Consider the following 24,222-nt stretch of genomic DNA (forward strand, 5'->3'; position numbering starts at 1 on the left):
TATCAATGTCAAAAGATAATATTATGCCGGCGCCACAGATAACAAAAATATTTGAACTCATGTGTGGCACGGGAATTTTCGTATTTGTGCAAAGTTTGTTTAAATGTTTACGTATTATCTTGTCATTCGGTATTGGTTTTACGACCACACATCAAGCGTTCAAAGTTATAGAGTTGCTTGAATGAGAACTGGTTATATATGGAAACCTAAAAGTAAAAGCCATAAAAATTAATTTGGTCAGTGTCTGTAATAGAATACAAATACGCAAATACCCGTGCCAAACATGAGTTCAAACAAGTGTTCTAATATTTGTCTGTGTGTGGCACCGGCAAAGACGTTTTACAAATAGACGCGTCATAGACTAACAAAATTGCACATAAAACGGCGCACTATTCACTATAGCATCATGACTGTACATATAATTACAAATTGGCTCGATGAAGTCTTTTAGTTATACAGGTGTCAAATTAACGAAGGACCAGCTATACCAGGTTGATAGAGGATTAATTTATTATACAAAATATATACCTTCTGTGTCGCCTAATAATATTGCATCGTTCAGAAAATATTCAATCGTTCCTGCGTCGACCTGCTTGCTTTAGTTGATGTTTTGTTAATGTTACAACCGGTACCTACATTTCTGCAGCAATTCGCATTACTTCCTTTATATTTTATGTAACAATTATCATTTTGTATACGACTTATTTATGATTTCGTTGTTTGATCATAATGCTCATTTTGTGTTTATTGTATGTTGTAATTTAACCACCACGTAACCCATAATGAATAGTTAAGTGATGGCAATTTAAAGATAATATCATGTACACAAGTGCGAAATTATTTTGCTTTTATCGCGTTAATTGTTCGAATCTCTCCTTTTTTTTAGTACATACTCTATTTAGATCATATACCCACTGTTATGGTATATATCTAATATGTATTGGCAATTTGTATCGCATTCGCATTTCGCTGTTGATTACTACCCGGTTTCATAGACCTGTTTTAAATCAGTTCTTATTATAATTATTTAATCTTTCTTTTTAACAAATTGTTAAATTAATCTGTTTGATATCTACATAAAATATTTTTTATATTATTATCATAAGTAAAACAACCTTCGCATGACGAAGAAAGTATATTTTAATGAATGCTAATCTTTATAGTTCCTTTTTCTATGGATAAGTATAATGATCATTGTAAACTTGATGTTAATTTCTTTTCCAGTGAACATTTTCAATTTTTAAAAGTAGCGTGACTTATTTGTGAAATAATTTTGTTTGGCTTAGAATAAGTTTGTTCTTGTTAATATTAGTTTCACTTGTTTGTGTAGAAAGATAATGCTAGAATCCGAATTTCCTTTTTGATGAAGACAAAGATAAATAATATGGCTAGCTAGTATGTTTCAGAGTTAATTGCTGTTCTAGATTTGTAAATTTTATGTATTTCTATATTGAATCGTATATTATTAGGAAATTTTTATAAAAATTATAAATTCTCTTTTATTTGAACATTGATACTTGATATTTATTTGATGATACATTAAAATGATTATCGAAATACAAAAGAATTCATATATTTTTATAAAGTTAAATCAATTGTTATAAAAATATAGTTTGACAATTGAGAATGTTTTAGCATATTATAAATATCAATGTTAATTATTATTCGTCACAGTAGGTATTTTTAGACATAAAATAATTTTAAGTATATTTTATTATTTAGTATTTCGGAATTTTACAGTGTATTACAGTTTATTTTAAAGTAGTATCGTTTATTTTTCCATTGAATATAATTAATAACTAAGATCAAATTATCAGCGCTTACATATCTTAATAGAGGTGTAATACTTTGTAAATCTAATATGGAATGTGAATATCATTAGTACTTACTATAAGCATTTTGTACACAAAATGTTATAGCAAAAATAAAATAAAAATAATATTTTCAATATGATGTTTGTCTGATTAACGATCTTATTCTTAGATCTTATTACTATCGAATTATTATGTATTAATAATGATAAAAGTACACTGTAAATAAGATGTCAGAAATATTATACTACGACGGCATAGCAAATACAGATCTGCTTCTAAGTATTTTAATACTTGGATTGCCGTCTTCTGCACTTTTAAAACCGTTTGCAAAATAATAAAACACAATAAACCTGAATCGTGAAACGCAACGAAAATCGCGAACGCCCTCTACCTCACAAGTATGAAGCAGCCGTAATGTCGATTGGCACAAAAACCCAACGAGTAGGCTCTCTATTTCCATATATATTATAATTCTCTTTGCGTGGCCGACTGTTTCTTTTTTTTAAAATGGCAGATCGAATGTTACCAGACTTAAATTTTCTTGTCGAGTATTAAATTGCCATTTATAAACCAAAAATATACCATGGGTAGATCTCGTGATGGACAAATAAACGACTTCAATAAAATAGATCTTAAGATAGCAAAAGAAATGATAATTATTGACAATTGCAGGATGCAGGCATATCTGTTGAGCAACATTCTTATGATGTTTGAAAAAATGTAATATAATATTATTGGAATTTCTCGACAAATTCTTAAATTGTTTTAAAATTTATACGAATGAATAATACACTGAATCTCATACTATAATAGAGTTTATTTGATGTGGAAAATGAATGATATGAAAATAAAATTAAGAATTTATAGTAAGTAATGCAAAGTAAATATTTATTATAAGTAAAACTCATAATACAAGAAACATGTTAACAATAGAGGGTGGGTCGTAGTGTAGGGCATATACGACGCAGACTAATTCTTATGGTTTCGTGGTCTAAAGACCCTCGTACCTTAAAATTTTGTAGAGCTTCTTTTTAATCATAAACGGTATAAATCATAATTGAGATAAGTATATTCCTTACGAATCTACAGTAACGTTTATTCATACATGCATACAATTACACTTACCAATTTTTTTTCCCTCTATATTTATCACATAAAACCCATACTCGAATAATAGTTGCCGTTTCCATTGTAAAACTGACTGGACAGAAACACTCTAAACTTGGACGGTTAACATTTAATATCTTGTCCACTTATCAGTCGAACACTTTCCTATCAGAATCAAACCCATAGCCGGCCAATACCTTATCTTATCGAGTTTTACCTGACAATTTCTAAGACCTTTGAGGACATAGTACTACACGCAGTGAATAAAAATCGACATGTTGGGACCAGTAGCAAGGGTTTCCCATCGTTTGGGGCAAAATGTAATGAAGATGAGTGTTAGGAATGGCTCTCACGGAGGTATACCTGGAGAGGTAAGTTAGAATTAGTTTCAAAGTTACGTAACGTAACGCAAAGTTAAGTAAGAGCACACCTTTGTAAATAATCTTTTTCTATTACCCTGTATAAAATATTGTGCCTACATAACGATAAGTCTACAAAGCATGGCATAAATGTATGGCGTGGGATTCGTAGGTGGAATATTCCCGATTTTTTTTTCTACAGTATCTTCTGTGGACATAATTTATTAAGTATGCCGTCTAATCATGATTGTTACGTGACAACAATAAGGTATTGAAATAATATCTAGATTTCATTATACGCGTATTTAATTTCTATTTTATGTACCTACAAAAAATTATTTGAGTATTTAAGTTTAGATCAAACATCCACCATAATATTGATGCATAGTTTATTTTTTTTATTTTAGCCGTAATTTACATTAATAAACCTTTTTCTTCCTGTATTACAGAACATGCCATTCGACATTCACAACAAAGCACGCCTAACGTTTAACATGTTCTGGTTCTTTGGAACTGGCTTCGCCGCTCCTTTCCTCATTGTGTGGCACCAGATGAGAAAGAATGCAGCTTCCTAAATAATGATGGTAAGACTATTATTGATAAATTATGAATTCAAGTAAAAACCAATACTAACACATGCTTTTCATAATTATATACCTAGATAAGTGAATTTTAATTTTATTAGTAATTTGCCTGAATTTGAAGCAAAAGGACGAATAAAATAACCAAGGTTACAAAGAATCACATCTCTACTATTCCTATCTAGCCGTTCAAACAAATAAAAACTCGCACGTGCATAACATCCCTTATTTAATTCCAATTTACATAATATATAACATTACGTACTTAGATTATTATTATCCTAAGCAAAGTAACTATTTGCTAATATGCTGGTAATTACTAAGTAAGTAACTACTTCTTTAATTACAATTATATAATAAATTACTACAAAGAGTACTTTATTTGATGTGTCTGACAAAGTGTTGAAATATAATGCTCCAGTCTTAAACACAAATGCACGCCAACGGATGTTTTATTGTGTTTACGACGTATTGTTTTGTGTTGCGTGTCCAGTTAGCTACAAAGTTTAATATGGAAACATAAATATCTATTCAAACAACATTGCAACAACGTACTGATATTTTAATTAAAAGTGGGACAAATCTTTATACTTATTTAAATATTTATATAGGTACACAATATTATTGATACGTACATAAATTTAATTAAAAGCCCACTCCAAAAATCGTCAATTATCTTTCTACTCTAAATTGATAATATAAATGAGATAGTTTAGTGGAAATTATTGGATGTTTATTAGGAGGAAACGACAAAACTAAACGAATTTGCATGCAATTGAATACCTTCATAGATAAATCATATTGTCCATATGCAGCTAGGCATAGCCATAGCTAGGGTTCCGTGTATAACCCAGAGTTGCGTAGTGCGTAGGCTGTCAGCGTTAGCACCACGCGATTTCGTACTTATAAGGGTGGCCCCAGGTCCCAGGATGATGAGGTATATTGCCTTACTAGGTTACAAGGTTGATCTATATGCCAAATATATTATAATGCCGGGGCCACACATAGCAAAAATATTTGAACACTTATTCGAATACTTGTTTGAACTCATGTGTGGCACGGGTATTTACGTATTTGTGCAGTTTGTTTAAATGTTTGCGTATTTGCCGTTCGGTATCGGTTTTTTAACCAAACACCAAAGCGTTCAAAGTTACGAATTGCTTGAAGGAGAACTGATTATATGGAAACCTAAAAGTAAAAGCCATAAAAAATTTAATTTGGTTAGTGTCTGTAACTATGTTCAAATGTGTGGCAAAGTCTTTGTTCAAATATTTGTCTGTGTGTGGCGCCGGCATAATACTTACAAAGTAATCCTTTAGATAGGTACTTACTTCTAAGTTCTAACGTTTTAATATCGTAACAAATTTTCACATAATAGGTAATTATTTATAATATGAATGTAAAAGTTCCAATCAATTTGAAACAAGTACTTACGTTATTCCAAATAAAAAATTAGGTTCCCTATGCGTGCGGCAGATATATTTATTTAATGTTTTGTAATGCAGATCACTTTGATAAACATTTTTGTGTCTCGTTTCAGGTAAAGGAACTGCTATACAAATAATAACATTTGTAAAAACCGTATAACGTAGACAAATTTAATCTCAAATAAAATATTGTTCATATTTTTTTAGTTTTATTTCAACAGTAAATTATTTAAGGATGCATTCAGAAAAACTACCATATTTTATATTTTTATGAACGCAGTGGTAGTTTTTAAGTAAGAAAAAGTCAGCAATATCAATCGAATTTCCTGTTTTCTGAGTGAATTCATCCAGTCTCTCGTCAGTAAATTGAGTCAAAATGCTTGCTCCTCTAGCTCGTGTTTCCAACAAGCTTGGCAGAAATGTGGTTACCAACCTCGTGAGGAACTCACACTCTCATGGCGGTATCCCTGGCGAAGTAAGTTCTAAATTCAAAATTTGCATTACATAATCTTATTTCTTCTTTTATTTCCAGTCAAATTTGTTATTAGTCGTCATTATTTTGTTTATTTTAAACATCTTAGGCTATTACTATTCTTTACTATTTTCAACCTAATTCTATTGTCTTATAATTTTTTACGAATAATTGATTGTAATAAGAGGTTAAGTTCATAGGATTAACTAAAATTAAAAAAAAAATATACATTATTTAAGGCTTAGATAATTTATTTCTTCGATTATATAAAGTGTTCTATTACTCAAGTATTTCCAAATTGTAAAATTCTTGTAATTACTACTACACTGCTTTCAGGAGCAAGTAAATTATTTGTTGGATTATATTTAAGTACGAAATGGTGCATTGCAGTATCTCTGCAATCAGCACGACTCCACCCTTCATTATGTGATCCATTGTCAAAATTAAACTTACTTTTTAGACAAAATATTTAAGTATTGTTTAGTGGCACCAAATTGTACTACTAGTATTTTTAACATAGTATTAATGTCACACATAGTTCAATATTACTAAGAGCTCTGCCACCTGTTCCAGAACCTGCCTTTCGACCTGCACAATCGCTACAAGCTGACAGCATACTTCATCCTGTATGCTGGTTCAGGTTTTGCTGCACCTTACCTCATCTGCCGTCACCAACTTCTCAAGAAGTAATAAGTATATACATTTGTTTGAAAATTTATAGAGTCAAGCTAAGTTACCTCTCTTATAAATGTCTTAAAAAATTACAGTATTCATCTGTCCAGTGATTATGGTTGTAATAAATTAAGAAATACTAGAAATAGTTGACATAACATCTAATTATTGTATTAATAAAGATACAACAATCAATTTTTACTAACCGATATGGACTGATTGGTGAAGCTTAATATTAAATTCAGTGTGTTATAAAACTTAGTGAGGCTAAAATTTATCAACATTTTAGGGGAAATACACATTTTAGACTACTTATGAATCATAATTGAGTTTGTATACACTATATTATAGATAAAGGAGAAATCACTCCAACAATTTTACCAATATGTTAATTACTGTCATAGGTTTGCCTATGTTCAATGGTTTTTAAGTTTAATCACTACAAACAATCATTCACAAAATCGAATCATTTCTCTTCATTATATTAGTTGAGATAATTAAATATAAATTCATTGTTTTTTGCAATGCTTTAGAATATTCTCCAACAACTCATACTTACATATTTGTTCAACAACTTTACATGTGACTTATACTACCCAGATTCATAATATAAAACTAAGCATCCACATTATAGTTACAAGTCCAGTAAAGAAGATTAATTTGTTTTTTTTTTATGATTCTCATAGAAAACAATAGAGATTTTTCTTTCAGAGATCAAGTTTTATTTAACTATTACTAACCATGTGATTAAGAATATTTAGAACTAATCCTGCACTACCTTTTTTATTATGGTGCTTTATTAAAATTAAATATGCATTATTAAATATTTTAATGGATAATATTTCGCTGTCTTTCTCAACAGAAATAGATATAATAACATGATTTGAGTAGCTAATATAACAATAGATATTATAACAAACTATAATTCCTAATTGAGTAAATTATGGTTTTATTTTCAGGTAAATCGAGTGCTTCAGTAATTCCTTGTATGAAGATCTAATAGGTTTAAGTTAGCAATGTGTATGTTTATGTTATAATTTATGATTTTAATAAATCAAATGTTGTAGAATCTGTAAAGCCTTTCATTATAATAAATCTCAAAATTAAATTATATCTGTTAAACATTAATCACTTAGAGATACTGGCCCCTATATTGACTGGAAGACAAAATTATAATTATTTAAAAAATATATAACGCAAAGCTTATAACCTCTGAGTTATCTTTGCATTAATACTTCCTCTGTCTATGCCTTCAATATTTTCCTGAGATATTTTCTGTAACCATAAACATATAAATTATTTTTCATTCCCTGAATATTATTTGATTTTGAAAATATTTTCATCCTTTACGATGGAGTAATCAGTGCCTAAATAACTATAAAATTAAAATATGTTCCCAGATGTCAAAGACAGGGAATAGAGATTCCAAGTGCAAAGGCTCAAATATCGATTATCAAACCAGTCTGTACTATGTTTATTATCTATTATATAATAATGAGTATTAAAACTATGATAATAAATCTTTAAGTAACACATTTGTCATAGCTGTTATATAGACAATAGTTATTAAATTACAAAAAAACTGTTTTTACCAAATTACAACAATATATAATATCGCAATTTGAATGAAATGTTGTCCGTATTATAATTATATTACATTTAAATACATTTTTAAGACTATTAAAACATAGGACACTTTAAATCTACTTTAGGGCATTTTTTTACCGATTTATCGATTATCGATATTTTACTTCACGTACAATACTAAACACATTGTACTTGTCATTTGTCAAAAATAAATGAAGTGAGAAGTCAAAACTGAAAACAAATTAAATATTTCCAAAAAAAATATATAGCTTGCTGATTCTCATTAGGATTAGCTTATTATTGTGATGCCTACAATTACTAAAATATTTTTCATAAGTTAACCATGTCGTCCTGCCGCACTCACTAAAACTTTGAAGAATAACATCGCCGGTAACCTAATCAGAAATGCCAGAAACATCTTGCTATATTCTTGACAATGGAGCGTACACTGCAAAAGTGGGATTCTCCACTATGGAGCCGAAGGTTGTACCCAACTGTATAATGAAAGCAAAATCGGAACGACGCCGTCCGTTCATTGGATCACAAATAGACGAGTGTCGAGATGCATCGGGATTATTTTACATCCTGCCTTTCCAAAAAGGTTTCCTCGTCAATTGGGACACTCAAAAAACAGTATGGGACTACATGTTCAGCAAGGAGTGTTGTCCTGTCAACTTTAACGAAATACCATTGATCATAACTGAACCCTTATTCAACTTTGCCTCAATTCAAGAAGCTATGACCGAAATTTTCTTTGAAGAATACGAGTGTCAATCCCTGTTACGCATCAATGCTACGGATTTAGCTGAATATAATTACAGAAAAACTCATAAAAATGTGTGCACCATTGTTGTTGACTCTGGTTATAGTTATACATACATTGTGCCTTATATAAAAGGTAAAAAGTTTAGAGATGGAATCAGAAGAGTGGATGTTGGAGGCAAAGTGTTGACCAACCATTTGAAAGAAGTGCTTTCATACAGACAACTGAATGTAATGGATGAGACCTATGTGATAAACCAAGTTAAGGAAGATTCATGTTTTGTTTCAATGGACTTTATGAATGATATGGAAATTGCTAGAAAAAAAGGTAGGTATGATAATTTTAATGTTTGTTTGTTGAAGTAAAGGCGCTTGCACTTTTACTGTCCAAATTTCAGAATATAAAAAGTAAAAAAGGTTATTACCAAAATATACTTACTGGTGAACCTTTTTGGACTAACCCATAAACTTTTAAAATATCGACCATGAATAACACTATGAAATATAATAACGAAGGAAATATATTTCTAAATTATTGAAATATTTGATTTCAAATGCTCATAAGTTGTTTAAATAATAATTTTTAATAAGTAAATATCTAAAATTAATTTTATTTGCTTTAACTGTTATTCTGACTTGTAATGAATTTTTAGGTTCTGAAAATACAATAGTGAAAGATTATGTTCTACCTGACTATACAACAATTAGACGTGGCTACCTTCGAGATGTGGTCAGACCTGACGAAGACCTTGAACAGCAGACATTGAGGATGAACAATGAACGGTTTGCAATTCCCGAACTACTTTTCCACCCATCAGATGTTGGTATACAACAGATGGGGATCACTGAAACCATCATGCATTCCTTAAATGCATGCCCTGAAGAACACATGGAAAGTTTGCTGGAAAATATAGTTTTGTATGGTGGTAACGCGTTATTCCCAGGCTTTAGAGACAGAGTTTACAATGATGTACGAGCTGCGGCATTAGATCACTACGATGTAAATGTTACAGTAGCCGAAAACCCAATTACATATGCATGGGAAGGTGGAAAGATGATATTCAGAGACCCCGACTTTTACTCTTTCTGTATGACAAAGGAGGAATATGAAGAAGAAGGCAAAGCTTTGGCATTTGAAAGATTTGATATATAACGGCGAAAACGAGCGAGGCGGTCTCCTGAATAGACCCTCGCTCGTTAAACTGTGGAGTGAATTAAGAGAAATTTTTAAGGGCATGAACTCAATACTAAGTTAAGTATCCTGTAAATAGTAATTATAAATTAGGTTGTATTATTAAGATTGAGCCAATCTAATACAAACTTTGAATGGTATATTCTATAGAAAGTCCAAGTGGTCTGTTTTATTTTAAATCCTTTATATTACTTGCATCTTATCATAGGAAATCTTTAGGAGAGGCCTATGTTCAGCAGTAGACTTTATATGGCTGATAATGATGATATTACTTGCATTATAAAAATAAAGTAACCCAAAGCACTATGTTAGCAAACTAAAAGTATTTTTTGTATGATAGTCAGATTCAGAATATTATTATTATTACGCTTTTGTACAAGAGCCAATATTTGTAAAATAGTGAAATGGAAAATTATAAAACAATTATCTCTTTATGTACAACAAAATCATTGTATTACATAGCCTAGAAGATAAGCAATTTTCATATTCATATTGAGTGATATCCATTGATTCCAAAAAAATATATACAAGCTGCTTACTACAAAGAAATTGGTATATAGGATCGAGAGGGTCTGTTTTAGGGTCTCGTTATATAAAGCTGGATAGCTTACATACACTTCAAGTAAATTTTCAAAGGCTGTTAGTTTTCTGATCAAGTTGTTCATTCATGCTATAAAAATAAAATCATGGGTTTTACATTTAACTTTCTAGTACCTGTGTACTTTTAATTAGCAATTATATTTCATATTTTTCTGAACGTCGTAATAACATGCAATTTTAACTATATTTATATTTTTTTTGCATATGTTGCTATTATAAACTCTGTTCTAATTACTAGCTGGTGCTAGAGACTTCGCCCGCGTGAAAAAGTTTTTCTGAGATAAAAGTTCCGCAAGTAAAAATTATGTTCCCGGGAAAAAAAGTTGCCCATGCCTTTCCTAGAGGCTCAAACTATTTCCATACGTAGTGGTTATATTCTCTTTGCTCCATACCAAACATTCACATATTAGGTATAAACATAGTGGTTGAACTGATTGGAAAAAGAATTATCACTCGAATTTTGAAAATAAATTATTATTTGTCAGTGTCAATCGAATACGAAATATTGTAATCTAGTTTATTGGTCTCTGATTGTAATTTGTACAGTTTTAAACGCTTTATAATGCGCAATATCGTGAATATGACTAATTTCTGTCGCAAACTATCAACCACACCTTGTTTGTACCAACCAAGAAGTTTAGTGAAACTGAAAAAGATACAAGCGGATTTTCAGTGTGATGATGGGCAGCCAATACACCTGAAAGGAGGGTTTTCAGACAGGGTCCTCTATACCACTACCCTCGTGGCGTGCGCCCTGGGTTTCCTGATGACACTTACCACTATCTACGAATTCGCAAAGCCTGCTTCTTGGCGCAATCCTTGTTAATGTAAATTGTTCGTAATAAATGCAGAATATTTTTTGTATGTTTTATTGCACTTATCTTAATTTGTTAAAATACTAGGTACCTGAATATTTAATTATTCTCGAGGGACACTCGTACTGCATCATTTGTTTTTGTATATCATGGTGAAAAAATTACCTTTTCATTCCAGAACAGTTCCCATATCACATTCTGGGGTCAGCCGATATGCATCCAATATGCCACAAGCATAACTTTAGATTTCATCAACTTGGTGAATCTTGGTGATGAAAATGTTTAGATATTTGTCGAAATGATTCGGGTGAAATTTGGCACACGGACAGACCATGTCCAGGATTAACTCATAGGCTACTTTTATCCCGGTAATTTGCCAAAGTGGTAATTTTTTTTAATGATTTATAAATAGGCGGCGCTAACTTCATAGATTGCTATCTTCCGTAGTATATTACTTACCCTATAAATTGGTACTGGGATTTAGAGAAGTGTAAAGCCGCAAGCAACACCTTGTTAACAATAAATTCTAATCGTCTCCATCTTGTTCTCAATATTTTTAAGAATGTACAGTGGCTTATCAAGTCACACAAGTGATTGCTCTATAAAATACAGTTTTTTAAAAACTCTTAAGACCTTGGTGATTTAGGTGGTAAATAAAACCATAATTAAATTAGCATATTAATTTATTAGTGCAATAAGGCATTCATCACATTTAGTACACTCGTTCACGCACGTGACGCGACTCGGCCTCACCAAAATGCATTTTATATAAACGCCTTTAATCACCGCGCATCACTGGGTTTCTGGACTAAAGCCTGCGCCACCAAACAGAACAAAATAAACTTTATTCTAATAACGTGACAGTTTACTTTTAATGAAATAGCATAACAAGATGTTAACAATAGAAATTAATATATTTGCAATTGTCATATTGACTAATAAACAACATTGGTGAAATACCGAGGAAATTATGAACCCAGCAGAGGACTAAATGTTTTCTAAATGCACATTGATACCAAACTAAATTTACGAATATCAACTAAAATTTCTAGCTTACTATGTTGTGTTGTGATACGAAAAAATCTCACCCTTTTAGGTACATCTTTGGAGTTTGTGTACGTAATAATGATAAATGAGTGAAACCTCGCAATACAAAATAATACTCAAAATGTTGAAGAGTGGAGTATACATAACATATAGAATAAAACCAGACTAGGTGAAGCATATTTGTGTGTCCAGCACCATGAAGCTAATGAAAGGTTATTTTACTAACAATAATATAATTCATATTATAGTTACTGTATGTGTAACTTAATATTTACTTCTAGCGTCCTGCTTTACTACGTTTATTTTTATTATATGAATTTATTAAATTGTGTATAATTCCTCTCTATACATTTGTATTAAGTATCAAATATATTCATCTATGTCTACACTTTCATGGCGCAGGCGGTAGTAACTAAACAGAATAAATAAAGCTATGAGTATAGCAATAGCGAAACGAATATCAGTGTGTATAGTATGACAGTAAATACCTTACATAACACACTCTGTAGCATTATCAATATGACAAAATGACTTTCAGCACGTAAATGGGACACTGTAGCCGTCAATAAATCGCTTCTTACTATACACAAACAACTCATTTCATTAATTACCTATACTGTTGAAAGCGCGGCACATTGTCATCTCAACGTTAAGTAATGTGAGTAGAGAAGTAAGTAATGTTATTCGATGGAGTCGGCGGGCGAGCGCACGTCGTCGATCTTGAGGATCATCTTAACGAGCTGCGTGGCGAGCGCGATCTGTTGCTTCTTAGAGTGCAGCGACTCGATCACATTCAGCACTTTCATGTCATTTGAGTCTGGAAAATCAAGTTCTTATTTTATATCCATCAACCAATTTTGAAATACATTTGAATGTCGAGAGATTTTCGACCGTCAAGTAGTGTACCTCACATTAAATTGTAATATTTGCAAGGAGTGGAATAATCATAAGTAAAGATACGAATATTTGTATTTTTGTATCAAACTATTTCATTTACGATGATGGATAATGAGTATGCTCGCTCTGAATGATTTAATGGGGTCTTCTAGTCTTTAATATGCAAAAGTGACTCACCGTTGCCCATGCAGTCAATACCCAAGTTAGGATTGTTCTCGGCCACTTGCCGCGCCTTAATCTCTGATAATGAGTCGATTGGTGATAGACCACTGGAAACCATAAAGATAATAATTGAAATTCACACGATGACGCAGCGATGTTATTAGGGGGTCTTGACTATCAAATGGACTTGAAAGAAAAATAATTTAAATTCAATTTACAGCAGCATGTAATATGATTTAGAGTACAGACCTATTCTCAGCGAGCGCGAGCGGTATGGCTTCGAGCGCGTCGGCGAAGGCCCTGTAGGCGTATTGGTCCAGCGACGACAGCTTGTCGGCCGCGCGCGCTACCGCCAGCGAGCAAGACACCTCCGCCGCGCCGCCACCGTACACCACGCGCGAGTCCTGTTCACATAGATAATTTTGTGATACATATAATTTTTTGGTCAATTAATAGACTAAAATCATTTTGGTCTGCCATATTATTAGCAACGCACGATTGCGCAGTAGCCTTTAGTCAAATAGTTCGAAAGGTTTAAAATATTTTTTATTAAAGGACCTACCTGTACGAGACTGCGCACGATACACAGCGCGTCGTGCACGGAACGTTTGGCTTCCGCCACGATCATGCGGTTGCCTCCACGCATGAGCAAGGTCACGGCGCGAGAGTTGGAGCACTCCTCGATTACTAACATCTCTTCCTTCGATGTGCCGAATGCTAGTAGGACAATAAAGGTATTAAACGAGTGGGAAAGTGTAAAATTAGACCATTTTATGATTTAACTGGAAAAGTTTACAAAAAGAAAACTGGATAGTCGCTTTAAAACATAATGTGTCAACTTACTGAGTTCCCTGACAAGACCGCACGTGCCAAGCTTGTCTGGCGTGAGCTCCTCGAACCTGGGCACGATCCTGCCTCCCGTGGCAATAGCTATGAGCTCCATCTCGGGGCCGCCCACCCACCGAACGGCCGGTAGACCCTCGGCCAGCAGGAGGTGGTTCGCCTCGTCATCGAAGCCCCATTGGCAAATAGCGAGTGTTGCTCCTGCGTTCTATGAACATCAAGTTTTTTTATTTAGAAACCTAATTGGTTATTTGAATACTGCAAATTACCAATAATTTTGGTTTATTCCTAGAATAAGTATTCTCTTCAGTAGGTAATATAAGGTAAAACTAAGAATTTTATACAATGTACATGAAGATAAAAGTAATGAAATCTGCTTAGTTACTATATCTTTCTTAAAAATTTTGATTAAACAAAATTTACCCACCTTCACCATACGAACAATCTCCAAGAACTTGTCCTGTTCATACTTTCTGAGTTCATGGTAATCCTCCACTGAGCCTACAAGTAGCTTGTTCTTAGTCTTTGGCTTCGGCGGCTCGAATGGACAGGCCAGGATAGCTAGTTTTACATCCTGAACAAATCACAAATATTTTTAAAATATACGCCATTTTTTTAGATGATTACATTTCCTGACTTTAAATTGTGTAGTAGATGCTACATGTTGAAATAAACTACAAAGTTTCTATACATTTTCTTGCTACAATATTAAGGCACAACTTGCTTAAGAAAAAATCTTTCTTTGCTATTTTAAGCTATGGTGTTTAACAAAAAACAGTTTAACAAAGTCCAAGCTTGATTACGCCATCACTATGTAAAACCTACAACATTCAAAGGCAATATGGTCTTAATATGCATGTGTACCTTCAGCACTTTAGGCATCTGGGGATGGCTCATGGTCTTATCAATGACGACACCGCGCACGAGCTTCGAGTCCTCCATGCGACCACCAACTTTGCCCTCAACCTTGATCAGTTCAAAGTTGACATCGCGGGCTTCCAAATCGGCCACAGCTAATACCGCCTGTAAGGAGACACAGAAGATTATTACTATTGCCATTAATAACCCAGGTTTTTTAACAAGTTGTACAGTCCATGACAGGCAAGATGATAAGATGAAGTTAGATGCAAGAACTGATCTATTTGTCAAGTTTCTAGTATATTACTTAGGATAACTTGTCATTTCATTAATTTAAACTTTACTCACATCAACAGCCATTTCTGCCATCAATCGGTGACACTTGACAACAACTTTGCTGCCGAGTGTTGTCATGGCAACCTTGATCAGATTCTCCCGGCTGCTTTTGTTTACAGGGAATGCCTCACTAATGCTGTCGAGGTGGGCGAGAGCTGTGGCCGCGGCCATTTCGAACCCGTCCGCAATTCGGATTGGGTGGATACCTTTGTCCAATAGGTTTGACGCATGTTCCAGCAATGCACCTGTATGTGACAATAGTTTAAATATTATAATATATTAAATCGAGTGTCACATTAGCAAAAAATTATTTCTAAATGTTAAAAATATTTGGACATGTCAGACACAGCCAAGGTAGATTTCATGGTATATCAATACACTATGTGAGATATTAATCATCATTAATGTCCAAATTTATTTATTTTCACAAGATTTGGCATATTGCCACCTCAGATTGATGGGTATGGAATACTAATGGTATTCCATTACATTACTTTGTATTCAATTTCAACCATAAAACTATTCTCTTAAATTTCTTTGAAAAGAGTAACCTATGAATAATTAAAAACAATAAAGGTGGTTAATATAAGGCTACTTGCCCAAAAATAAATTTGTTCTTGATATTGTGTATAAAATAAAACAACTCACCAGCAAGCACAACAACTCCAGTAGTTCCATCACCAATCTCATTGTCCTGACTCTTAGCCAACTGAACAAGTAGTTTTCCAATCTGATGCTCTACATCCATTAAGTCAAGGATGGTGGCACCATCATTAGTGACTGTCACCTCACCATCAGATGACACCATCAACTTATCCAGGCCACGAGGACCGAGCGATGTACGCAGGGTGCTGGCAATTTGACGAGCTGCTGATATGTGTGACTACACACAGAGAATTAATTATAATATATTAATTTATCAGTCAGTTTTCTTTCAAGAATTTATAAGTTTGTAATTCTTTTTGATATACTAGTACTTAATTTTTTTTTAAGTCAGTTCTCTAAAAACCCTATTTATTAAATATATTAAATTAATACAGTCATCAATGTTGATACAGACTAGTTCAAAAGTTTGTTTTTTAATAAAACACTCAAGAGTAAAATAAGTATGGTGTATACAGAACTGATCACAGTTGTGCTAATACAAACATTACCACCAACAATATAGTGATAATATGTCATAATATAAACAAAAATTATGTCATCATAATATTTAATAAATTATGCACTAAGTAAAGATGTTCTTGGTATAATTTACAAACATGTATGGTAGCATATATGGTAGCCTGATTCACATTGCTAATTATGTTCATGGCATATTCACGAAGGATTTTAATTTGTACAATATAATAAGGTCCTTGAAAAATCTATTCACACTGACTGCAATTTTTGCTTTTCAGACATGCAAAAATGTAAAAAAATATCTAAAAAAAATTGGTAGGTTATAGAAAAATATTTTGTTAATTTAGACACTTCAGACACAGCCAAGGTAGATATCAGGGTGCATCAACACACTATGTGAAATATTAATCATCATCAGTGTCCAAAATTTATTTGTACTTATTGTTCAATAAATAAAAAAAATATTAACCCAACTAAACTTATAGATATGTACACAATATAATAAAAATCAACCTTCCATATTTAAAAATTGTTAGTTGGGATTAGAAAATTATTAAAATATTTGTTTTGTTAATCATTGTGATAGAATGGTATAAAGAACTAAAGTAGACACTAGCAGGAAATCATGTGATTCATCAACCAAAACATCTGTGCACAATACATTCTATATTTCGGTAATTTCACTTTAGACATCGAATTTTTTGTTACCGTCTATTAATTTTGGCAACATAACACAAAAGAAACACAAGTTTCATTGACTAAGTATAAGTTTTAATAAGTTTTCTGGACTTTTCGAAACAAATGTTTATAGTATAGGTTATAATATTTATGTAAAGGCAAATACTTATTATGGGTATTTAAACTATGATTCAAGATATAAGGAACATGAAAACGATCCTTATTGTACTTATATTAAAAAATAAAAGCAAAATTTACCTTCAAAGCATCTATGCCGGTAAGCCTTTTTTGTCTATCCTGATCTTTTAGGATTATAAATGGACGGCCATACTCGTCGAAGGCCACCGCTCCAGGGAACAGGGCCATTTTTTACAAAATTATCACTTCACACACACGGGATTAAAACAGATTTATTTTTAAAACGGAGAACCGTGAAAACAGAAACAAAATGACAGATTATTTTTTGAAGTTTTGACAGCTAATACCGATGTTACCAGTATAAATTATTTTGCAGATATTACAGATTAAATATTTAGATTTTTTTGGGCTTTGTTATTCCCAAACTAGGAAAGAAAAATCTGCGAAATTTATAACTTGTAATATAAATCAGAGTGTTATAAAATAATACCATGTAAATTAGCTAATAAAACTTTATCATCCACGTTTAAAGCCCATACGGTACCGGTTGCAGGAGGCTTAACCCTCCCAAAGTAATCAACAAGGCATACGTTGGGCAAGGAGCATTAGGACCGCCTAAAATCTAGCAATGTACCATCCGAATTTACAAAGAACTGCGTAGCACAGAAACTTGCTCTTAAATCTATTGTTAATTACGCCAATGAATAGTTATCAAGAAAATGAAAATAACTTATTTTAGTGTGTAGATATTAATAAACCATATGCAGGTACCTACAATAATATTATACAGTATCTTTATTCTCTACGATACTGCGAGTCTTTCTTTATTTAATGCATTATCATTTTTTATATCATTGGCCAATAAACAACCTTAGACCATTAATTATCCAGTGATATCAATATCCATAAACTCCTTGGAACAATGACTACACTTTATCTAAATAGTCCTATCACATGTCTCTTAAGGGAAAGGAGGAAAAGGTGGAGGATGTTTATTAAGTTTATAGAACATTTTGTTTTATACATTATTATAGTGTAGTTAGATATATTTTATACATTATTATAGTGTAGTTACAAATTATTCAAAGAAAAATAAAAGATCAAATAGTATTTCTATTATTTATTGTTTGAAAGTAAATATGCCTATATACATTCCCTTTTCCGTATAAACTTCCCGACTCGCTAGGGTCCTTACTTTGGATCCGAATCAGTGAGTGCGAACTAGTCGCGTGGCTATGTTAATACATACTTAAAACTAGGAACAGTTACATTAAAAAACGTTGTGAAGATTGTCTGCTTTACATTGTCAGTTCCTGTAATGAAAACGAAATCAAATTAATTATGATGTCAATGTGTTTCTAAAATATGGATTAGTGCTTTAGGAAAAGCCTTATTATAAAAACTATAGAATATTTAATAATTATAACATTTTTTTTAACAGAAAATAAATATCTGCAATTACACATTTGACACAGAATTGTCAATTGTAGTTTTAGCCATTACACCAAAACTGATACTGATAGTATATATCGTCGTTGTAGGTGGAGAACTAAATAAATCGAATTTTGGCCATTTTGGACTTTCATCACTTTTGTGTTGCCCAAAACATGGCGCATATTTTAGCCTAACAAGCATTTCATTATCTTATCCCGTTTCGAAATTATAGCTTTTTTTATGTTAAAAGTGGAGAAATAAATATATTCAAACAATATATATTTTGTTGTAGAAAAAGTAAATAATTAAATAATAAAATCAATAAACTGCGACTTATAATCTGTTCAATAGTAAAGAAATTATAAAATGAGTTGTTTAATTCTTCCTCGAGTCTATTGTTTGTAAACAAAATTAATCAAGTATGTAGAAGAACTAAACAACTTGATTTGCTTAATTTAGACATTGAAAATCCTTATGGTATTCACTTTAATAAACTTTATAATTGTAATTATTTAACCTTATAATTACTTTACCATATGGTTTCTAGTGTGGCAAAACTAAATAACTATACGAGTTATTTAGTTTATTTCAGCAAACTTACAAAACATTGTTGTGACAGAATTAAATAAGAAGTTTTTATTTTTTTATATTTTTATTCTTCAGGTCAGAGTTTTTTTTGTTAATGCATATAATATAATAAGACCCAAGATATATAAAAATACCGACGTTAAAATTATTTATAGTTTTTTAGTAATGCTTAAAAATAACGAAAAAAGAACAGTTAATCGCGTTTATCTCGAAACTAGAAATTTTGAGTTACTTAGTTCTCCACCTACAGCAACGATATATTTCATATTATTTATTAACAAGACATACCATTATAGCATTTACGATGTCGGACTGGTTGTTCCTCAACGCCCGCACCGCCTTCGCTCGCGACACGTTCGCCTGTGACATTACTATCTCCACATCCTTCTCGTCAACTCCTGTCTCATCCACGCCTTCTTCGTCCTCCTCTTCAGCGATAGGTGCGACCGTCTATAAAATACGAGAAAATAAATAGTACAGTACCATAATTAGAATTATATACAACTAGCTTTTGCTCGCGGCTCCGCCCGCGTTATAAAGTTTTTCAGGCTAAAGTTTTCCGTTATAAAAATAGTAGTTTCCCGGGAGCCTATGTTCTTCCCAGGGTCTCAAACTGTCTCCATACCAAATTTCATCTTAATACGTTAGGTAGTTTTTGAGTTTAACACGTTAAGGCAGACAGATGCAGCGGGGGGCTTTGTTATATTATTTAGAACTTTTTAAGTGAAACAATCCCGTCATAAATCATTGTTGCATAACTTTAACCGTTTACGCAGCGCAGGCAACGGAAGCTCTCAAAACTCATAATTTTCCCCGTTTTTGCAACATGTTTCATTACTGCTCCGCTCCTATTGGTTATAGCATGATGATATATAGCCTATAGCACTCCAGGAACAAAGGACTATCCAACACAAAAAGATTTTTTCAGTTCAAACCGGTAGTTCCTGAGATTAGCCATTACTGCTCCGCTCTTATTAGTCATAGCGTGATGATATATAGCCTATAGCTCTCCACGAACAAAGAGCTATCCAACGCAAAAAGAATTTTTCAGTTTGGATCGGTAGTTCCTGAGATTAACCATTACTGCCCCGCTCCTATTGGGTATAGCGTGATGATATATAGCCTATAGCACTCCAGGAATAAAGGGCTATCCAACGCAAAAGAATTTTTCAGTTTGGACCGGTAGTTCCTGAGATTAGCCATTACTGCCCCGCTCCTATTGGGTATAGCGTGATGATATATAGCCTATAGCACTCCACGAACAAAGGGCTATCCAAAGCAAAAAGAATTTTTCAGTTTGGACCGGTAGTTCCTGAGATTAGCGCGTTCAAACAAACAAACAAACTCTTCAGCTTTATATAATAGTATAGATTATAAATGTAGTAAATTTTGACCCTTAACATTAAGTTTTTAGAATAGGAAGGAAACTAGGCTCTACATAATTATTTAACTGTTTTTATCCTAAATAAACATAGTATTCAATCCACTATTAAAACTAAAGTTACATCCCACCTAAATATCTAGGAAGCTTACCGTGCCAGCAGCAGCAGCATCGTTGCCAGCGGCAGCAGTCTCAGGTGCCTTGAACCTCTCAGCAGCTGCCATGGTGGCCTGTTGTGAGAGATCTTCAATCTTGGCCTCACCAAACACAATGTATGTGTCCGAGTGTGGGTTCTTGTAAACGTCTGGTGAGTTGATTACAAACAGGATGTTCTTGGACTTCCTGATGGTCACTCTGTTGACACCTTGTACCTGTAGACAAAATTTATACAAAGTTTGTCATGCAGTGTCACAAAATTTAAGATTTTACATAATTCACTATTGAAGATATGAAAAAATTTCTACACTTTGTGATAATAACAAAAGCAAAGATTTATTTCTATATGATATAAATTATATTTAATACGTAATTTATTTTTTTAATACAAAACATACTAAATGTTCCAAATAACACTGTTGTTCCTTACCGGTTTGAGTCCAAGCTTGCTCATGATCTTGCGTGCCTTCTTCTCACCACGCGACTGTTTCGCCTTAGACACAATGTCGATGCCCGCGATCGGGTTGGAGATTCCGCCAGCGCCTGGTGCACCTACAGGTAAAAAATTTCTTTGTAATAATATAAATTCCATAGAGTAAATGGTATAATGCGAAGCGGCGATAGCCTAGTTGGTCGTGGAACGGACTGCGAAGACGAATGTCCGCAGGTTCAAAACCCAAGGGCACACACCTCTGACTTTTCTAAAAATCATGTGTTTATTCTTTGTGAATTTATCGTTCGCTTTAACGGTGAAGGAAAACATCGTGAGGAAACATGCACATCTGAGAAGTTCTCTATAGGAATTTCGAAGGTGTGTGAAGTCTACCAATCCGCACTAGGCCAGCGTGGTGGACTAAGGCCTAATCCCTCTCTGTAGTAGAGGAGGCCCGTGCTCAGCAGTGGGCAAGTATATAATACAGGGCTGATATTATTATTATATTATTATAAATGGTATAATGCAAACTAAGCAATTAGTCTTATCAAATAATTTATTTTCTGCTTTATCAATCCTATCCATTTTATTCATTCATATTGAGCAAGACAACTGGAGGTTTTTTTTTTATTAAAATTACAGAATAGACTAAAATGTATCTATTTTTATTTGAAGCTAATATTTAATATCTATAGATATGTATTGAGGCTGGCAAGTTGATTAAAATAGTCACCTATCCTCCAAAAAAATTTGGTGCCACATTTTACAATGACATGACAAAAACATTTTAATGTTAACCACAAACTGATAACAAATATCTATACATAGTGTAAATCATAAAGTTTAGATATCATAATTCATGAGAACTTTTTAATGTTTGTTAAAACACTATTTCGTAACAACACTAATGAGTATTTGTAAAAATGTATCATCAGAATCATGGGATTTAAACAATAACCGCACCAAATATGTTTGTATAAATATTGTTAGTAATAACCAAATAAGTTATATTATTTTAACAAAATACTGAAACAACAATATTGATGATCTGAAAATTAACACATGGGAAGCAGTATACACACTTTAAAACAATAACTATAACATCCCAGCTCAAAATCTATTGATTTTTCTCCCTACTTCCCCTCATATAAAAATGTTTTCTGATATAACATACCAGCATCCTCAAGTTCCGGGATGGTGTCATCGGAGTCACTGTCTGAAGATGCAGTCTCCTCCTTACGTTTCTCAGTCATGGATGCGGTGGCTTTGTCTAATTCAGTAAGTTCTGGCATTCTGCTGTGTGTGGTTGTCAGTATTGAAAATTAAAGGTGTCCTGTTCCTGGAAACATAATATGTAAGGTCTATGAGGTTTTGAAATAAGTGATGTCTTTAGTACATTTTGTAAGCATATTATAGTGGCAATATTATAGCATAGTTTATAAGTATTTTTTTTATATTATTGTTTTATTGTTTATGTATTTATTTACTACTGGATTTTGCATGCAGCTCTGACTACGAAAAAGATTTTCTGGAATAAATAGAAAACTAAATTCTCAGTAATGTAGTTTTCTATTACTGAACAAATTTCAAGGTGGGTTTAGTAGTTCCTGTGATTATCATGCTAAAACATAAAAACTATGCAGTTATATTATTATTTATTATAGTATTGTTATTTATTATAGTAATAAGTACAGATTTTTATAATGTACCATATGATGTACATAGTAGATACCAATGACAAATAAAATGTTTGAATGTACACTTTACAAAGAAACAACTTGAATTAAAACATAGTCAATGTGATATTCTGTTAAAAATACTCAAGTGTTGAATATCAAATCTCAGCTTATACTAATAGTTCTTAGCAACCATCTCCATGTACATTGAAAATTGTGCAATGAATCAACACAAATTGGTTTCAGGCCGCAGTACCAGGCACAGCTAACAAATAACCAAAAGTTACTAAAACCTAAACACATGTATGTTCTACGATAAGTTTGTATCGAAGTGATTTGAAAACGGCATCGGGCAGCAGTTACAAAACAATGAATTTGTTTAATTCTTATAGTTACACGATAACTGAAACTTACTGCACACTATATATAGTCAATCAGAGGTCTACAATAATTGATATATTAAACCGCTAAGTTCACAAGGCCAAACGTATAAATTGGTTCTTAATATTTATATTTCTTATAGTACACAATACACTTCAATCACTTCTTAACACAGGAAACAATATATTTTGATAGTATCGATCATAGTTGCAGCATAAATTCTTCAACAATCAATACTTCATTTTTATTCAATAGCCGGAAATATGGGCGCGGATTTTATCAAATCTTCAATATTTAATAACAAAATATACATACGGATACACCTTAATTACACCACAAATGAGTTTACCACCCTAATTACAAAGCAAAACAAAAAGATTTCACAGTAAATGTTAGATTTATTTACCTTTTCAAAGGAAGTTTTACAAAAGAAGAAAGATGGGAATTCTCGTTTTCTTTGACAGAACACGAAAGAGAAAAGGATAGAACATATCACAGATTATATATTCTGCGTTCATGCTTGTCATTGTTCTGAGTGCGTTCATAAAAATAAATATAGATCAAACAAAATAGTTACAAGTAGATATAAAACCAGAGTGAATCGTGAATGGTACGACAAACTTAAAACCACCACCCTTGTATTTATTTAAATTATCACTACTAACCCGTAAAATTACCCTTCTTCTTTTTATACGTTTTTGTAA

The 24,222-nt window shown here is 32.5% G+C and overlaps 3 protein-coding genes and 2 long non-coding RNA genes across 7 annotated transcripts; 3 read left to right on the forward strand and 2 right to left on the reverse strand.

Annotated features, from left to right (window-relative positions):
* The first annotated feature begins 2,665 nt into the window (after window positions 1-2,665).
* LOC119189678 lies at window positions 2,666-3,868 on the forward strand. Its single transcript, XR_005112529.1, has 3 exons — window positions 2,666-2,680; window positions 3,094-3,292; window positions 3,730-3,868. It is a non-coding gene; the product is annotated as an uncharacterized LOC119189678 (long non-coding RNA).
* A 1,775-nt stretch (window positions 3,869-5,643) lies between these two features.
* On the forward strand, window positions 5,644-7,503 carry LOC119189679. Its single transcript, XR_005112530.1, has 3 exons — window positions 5,644-5,763; window positions 6,334-6,453; window positions 7,392-7,503. It is a non-coding gene; the product is annotated as an uncharacterized LOC119189679 (long non-coding RNA).
* A 704-nt stretch (window positions 7,504-8,207) lies between these two features.
* LOC115441628 (actin-related protein 6) lies at window positions 8,208-10,289 on the forward strand. Its single transcript, XM_030166489.2, has 2 exons — window positions 8,208-9,109; window positions 9,435-10,289. The coding sequence occupies exons 1-2, from the start codon at window positions 8,425-8,427 to the stop codon at window positions 9,932-9,934; spliced, it is 1,185 nt and encodes a 394-aa protein (XP_030022349.1). The 5' UTR covers window positions 8,208-8,424; the 3' UTR covers window positions 9,935-10,289.
* A 1,764-nt stretch (window positions 10,290-12,053) lies between these two features.
* LOC115441591 (T-complex protein 1 subunit epsilon) lies at window positions 12,054-17,821 on the reverse strand. 2 transcript variants are annotated; one of them, XR_005112520.1, is made up of 11 exons: window positions 17,590-17,821; window positions 16,180-16,414; window positions 15,544-15,776; window positions 15,202-15,360; window positions 14,765-14,911; window positions 14,338-14,545; window positions 14,057-14,211; window positions 13,744-13,898; window positions 13,510-13,601; window positions 13,047-13,252; window positions 12,054-12,203 (listed from the first exon to the last, which is right to left on the reverse strand). XR_005112520.1 is itself a non-coding variant. In XM_030166447.2 (10 exons), the coding sequence occupies exons 1-10, from the start codon at window positions 17,695-17,697 to the stop codon at window positions 13,116-13,118; spliced, it is 1,629 nt and encodes a 542-aa protein (XP_030022307.1). In that variant the 5' UTR covers window positions 17,698-17,821; the 3' UTR covers window positions 12,054-13,115. The 2 variants fall into 2 exon arrangements, 1 of the variants encoding a protein (XP_030022307.1); XM_030166447.2 differs by having other exon boundaries at window positions 12,054-13,252.
* A 753-nt stretch (window positions 17,822-18,574) lies between these two features.
* Window positions 18,575-24,133, reverse strand: LOC115441566 (nascent polypeptide-associated complex subunit alpha). 2 transcript variants are annotated; one of them, XM_030166395.2, is made up of 6 exons: window positions 23,925-24,133; window positions 22,636-22,800; window positions 21,459-21,580; window positions 21,025-21,243; window positions 19,780-19,941; window positions 18,575-18,782 (listed from the first exon to the last, which is right to left on the reverse strand). In XM_030166395.2, the coding sequence occupies exons 2-6, from the start codon at window positions 22,751-22,753 to the stop codon at window positions 18,768-18,770; spliced, it is 636 nt and encodes a 211-aa protein (XP_030022255.1). In that variant the 5' UTR covers window positions 22,754-22,800; window positions 23,925-24,133; the 3' UTR covers window positions 18,575-18,767. The 2 variants fall into 2 exon arrangements, with proteins under 2 accessions (XP_030022255.1, XP_030022256.1); XM_030166396.2 differs by lacking the exon at window positions 23,925-24,133 and adding an exon at window positions 23,834-23,852.
* Window positions 24,134-24,222: the final 89 nt, after the last annotated feature.

The sequence above is a fragment of the Manduca sexta genome, chromosome 18 (assembly GCF_014839805.1).
Source record: "Manduca sexta isolate Smith_Timp_Sample1 chromosome 18, JHU_Msex_v1.0, whole genome shotgun sequence".
NCBI classification, from domain to species: Eukaryota; Metazoa; Arthropoda; class Insecta; order Lepidoptera; family Sphingidae; genus Manduca; species Manduca sexta.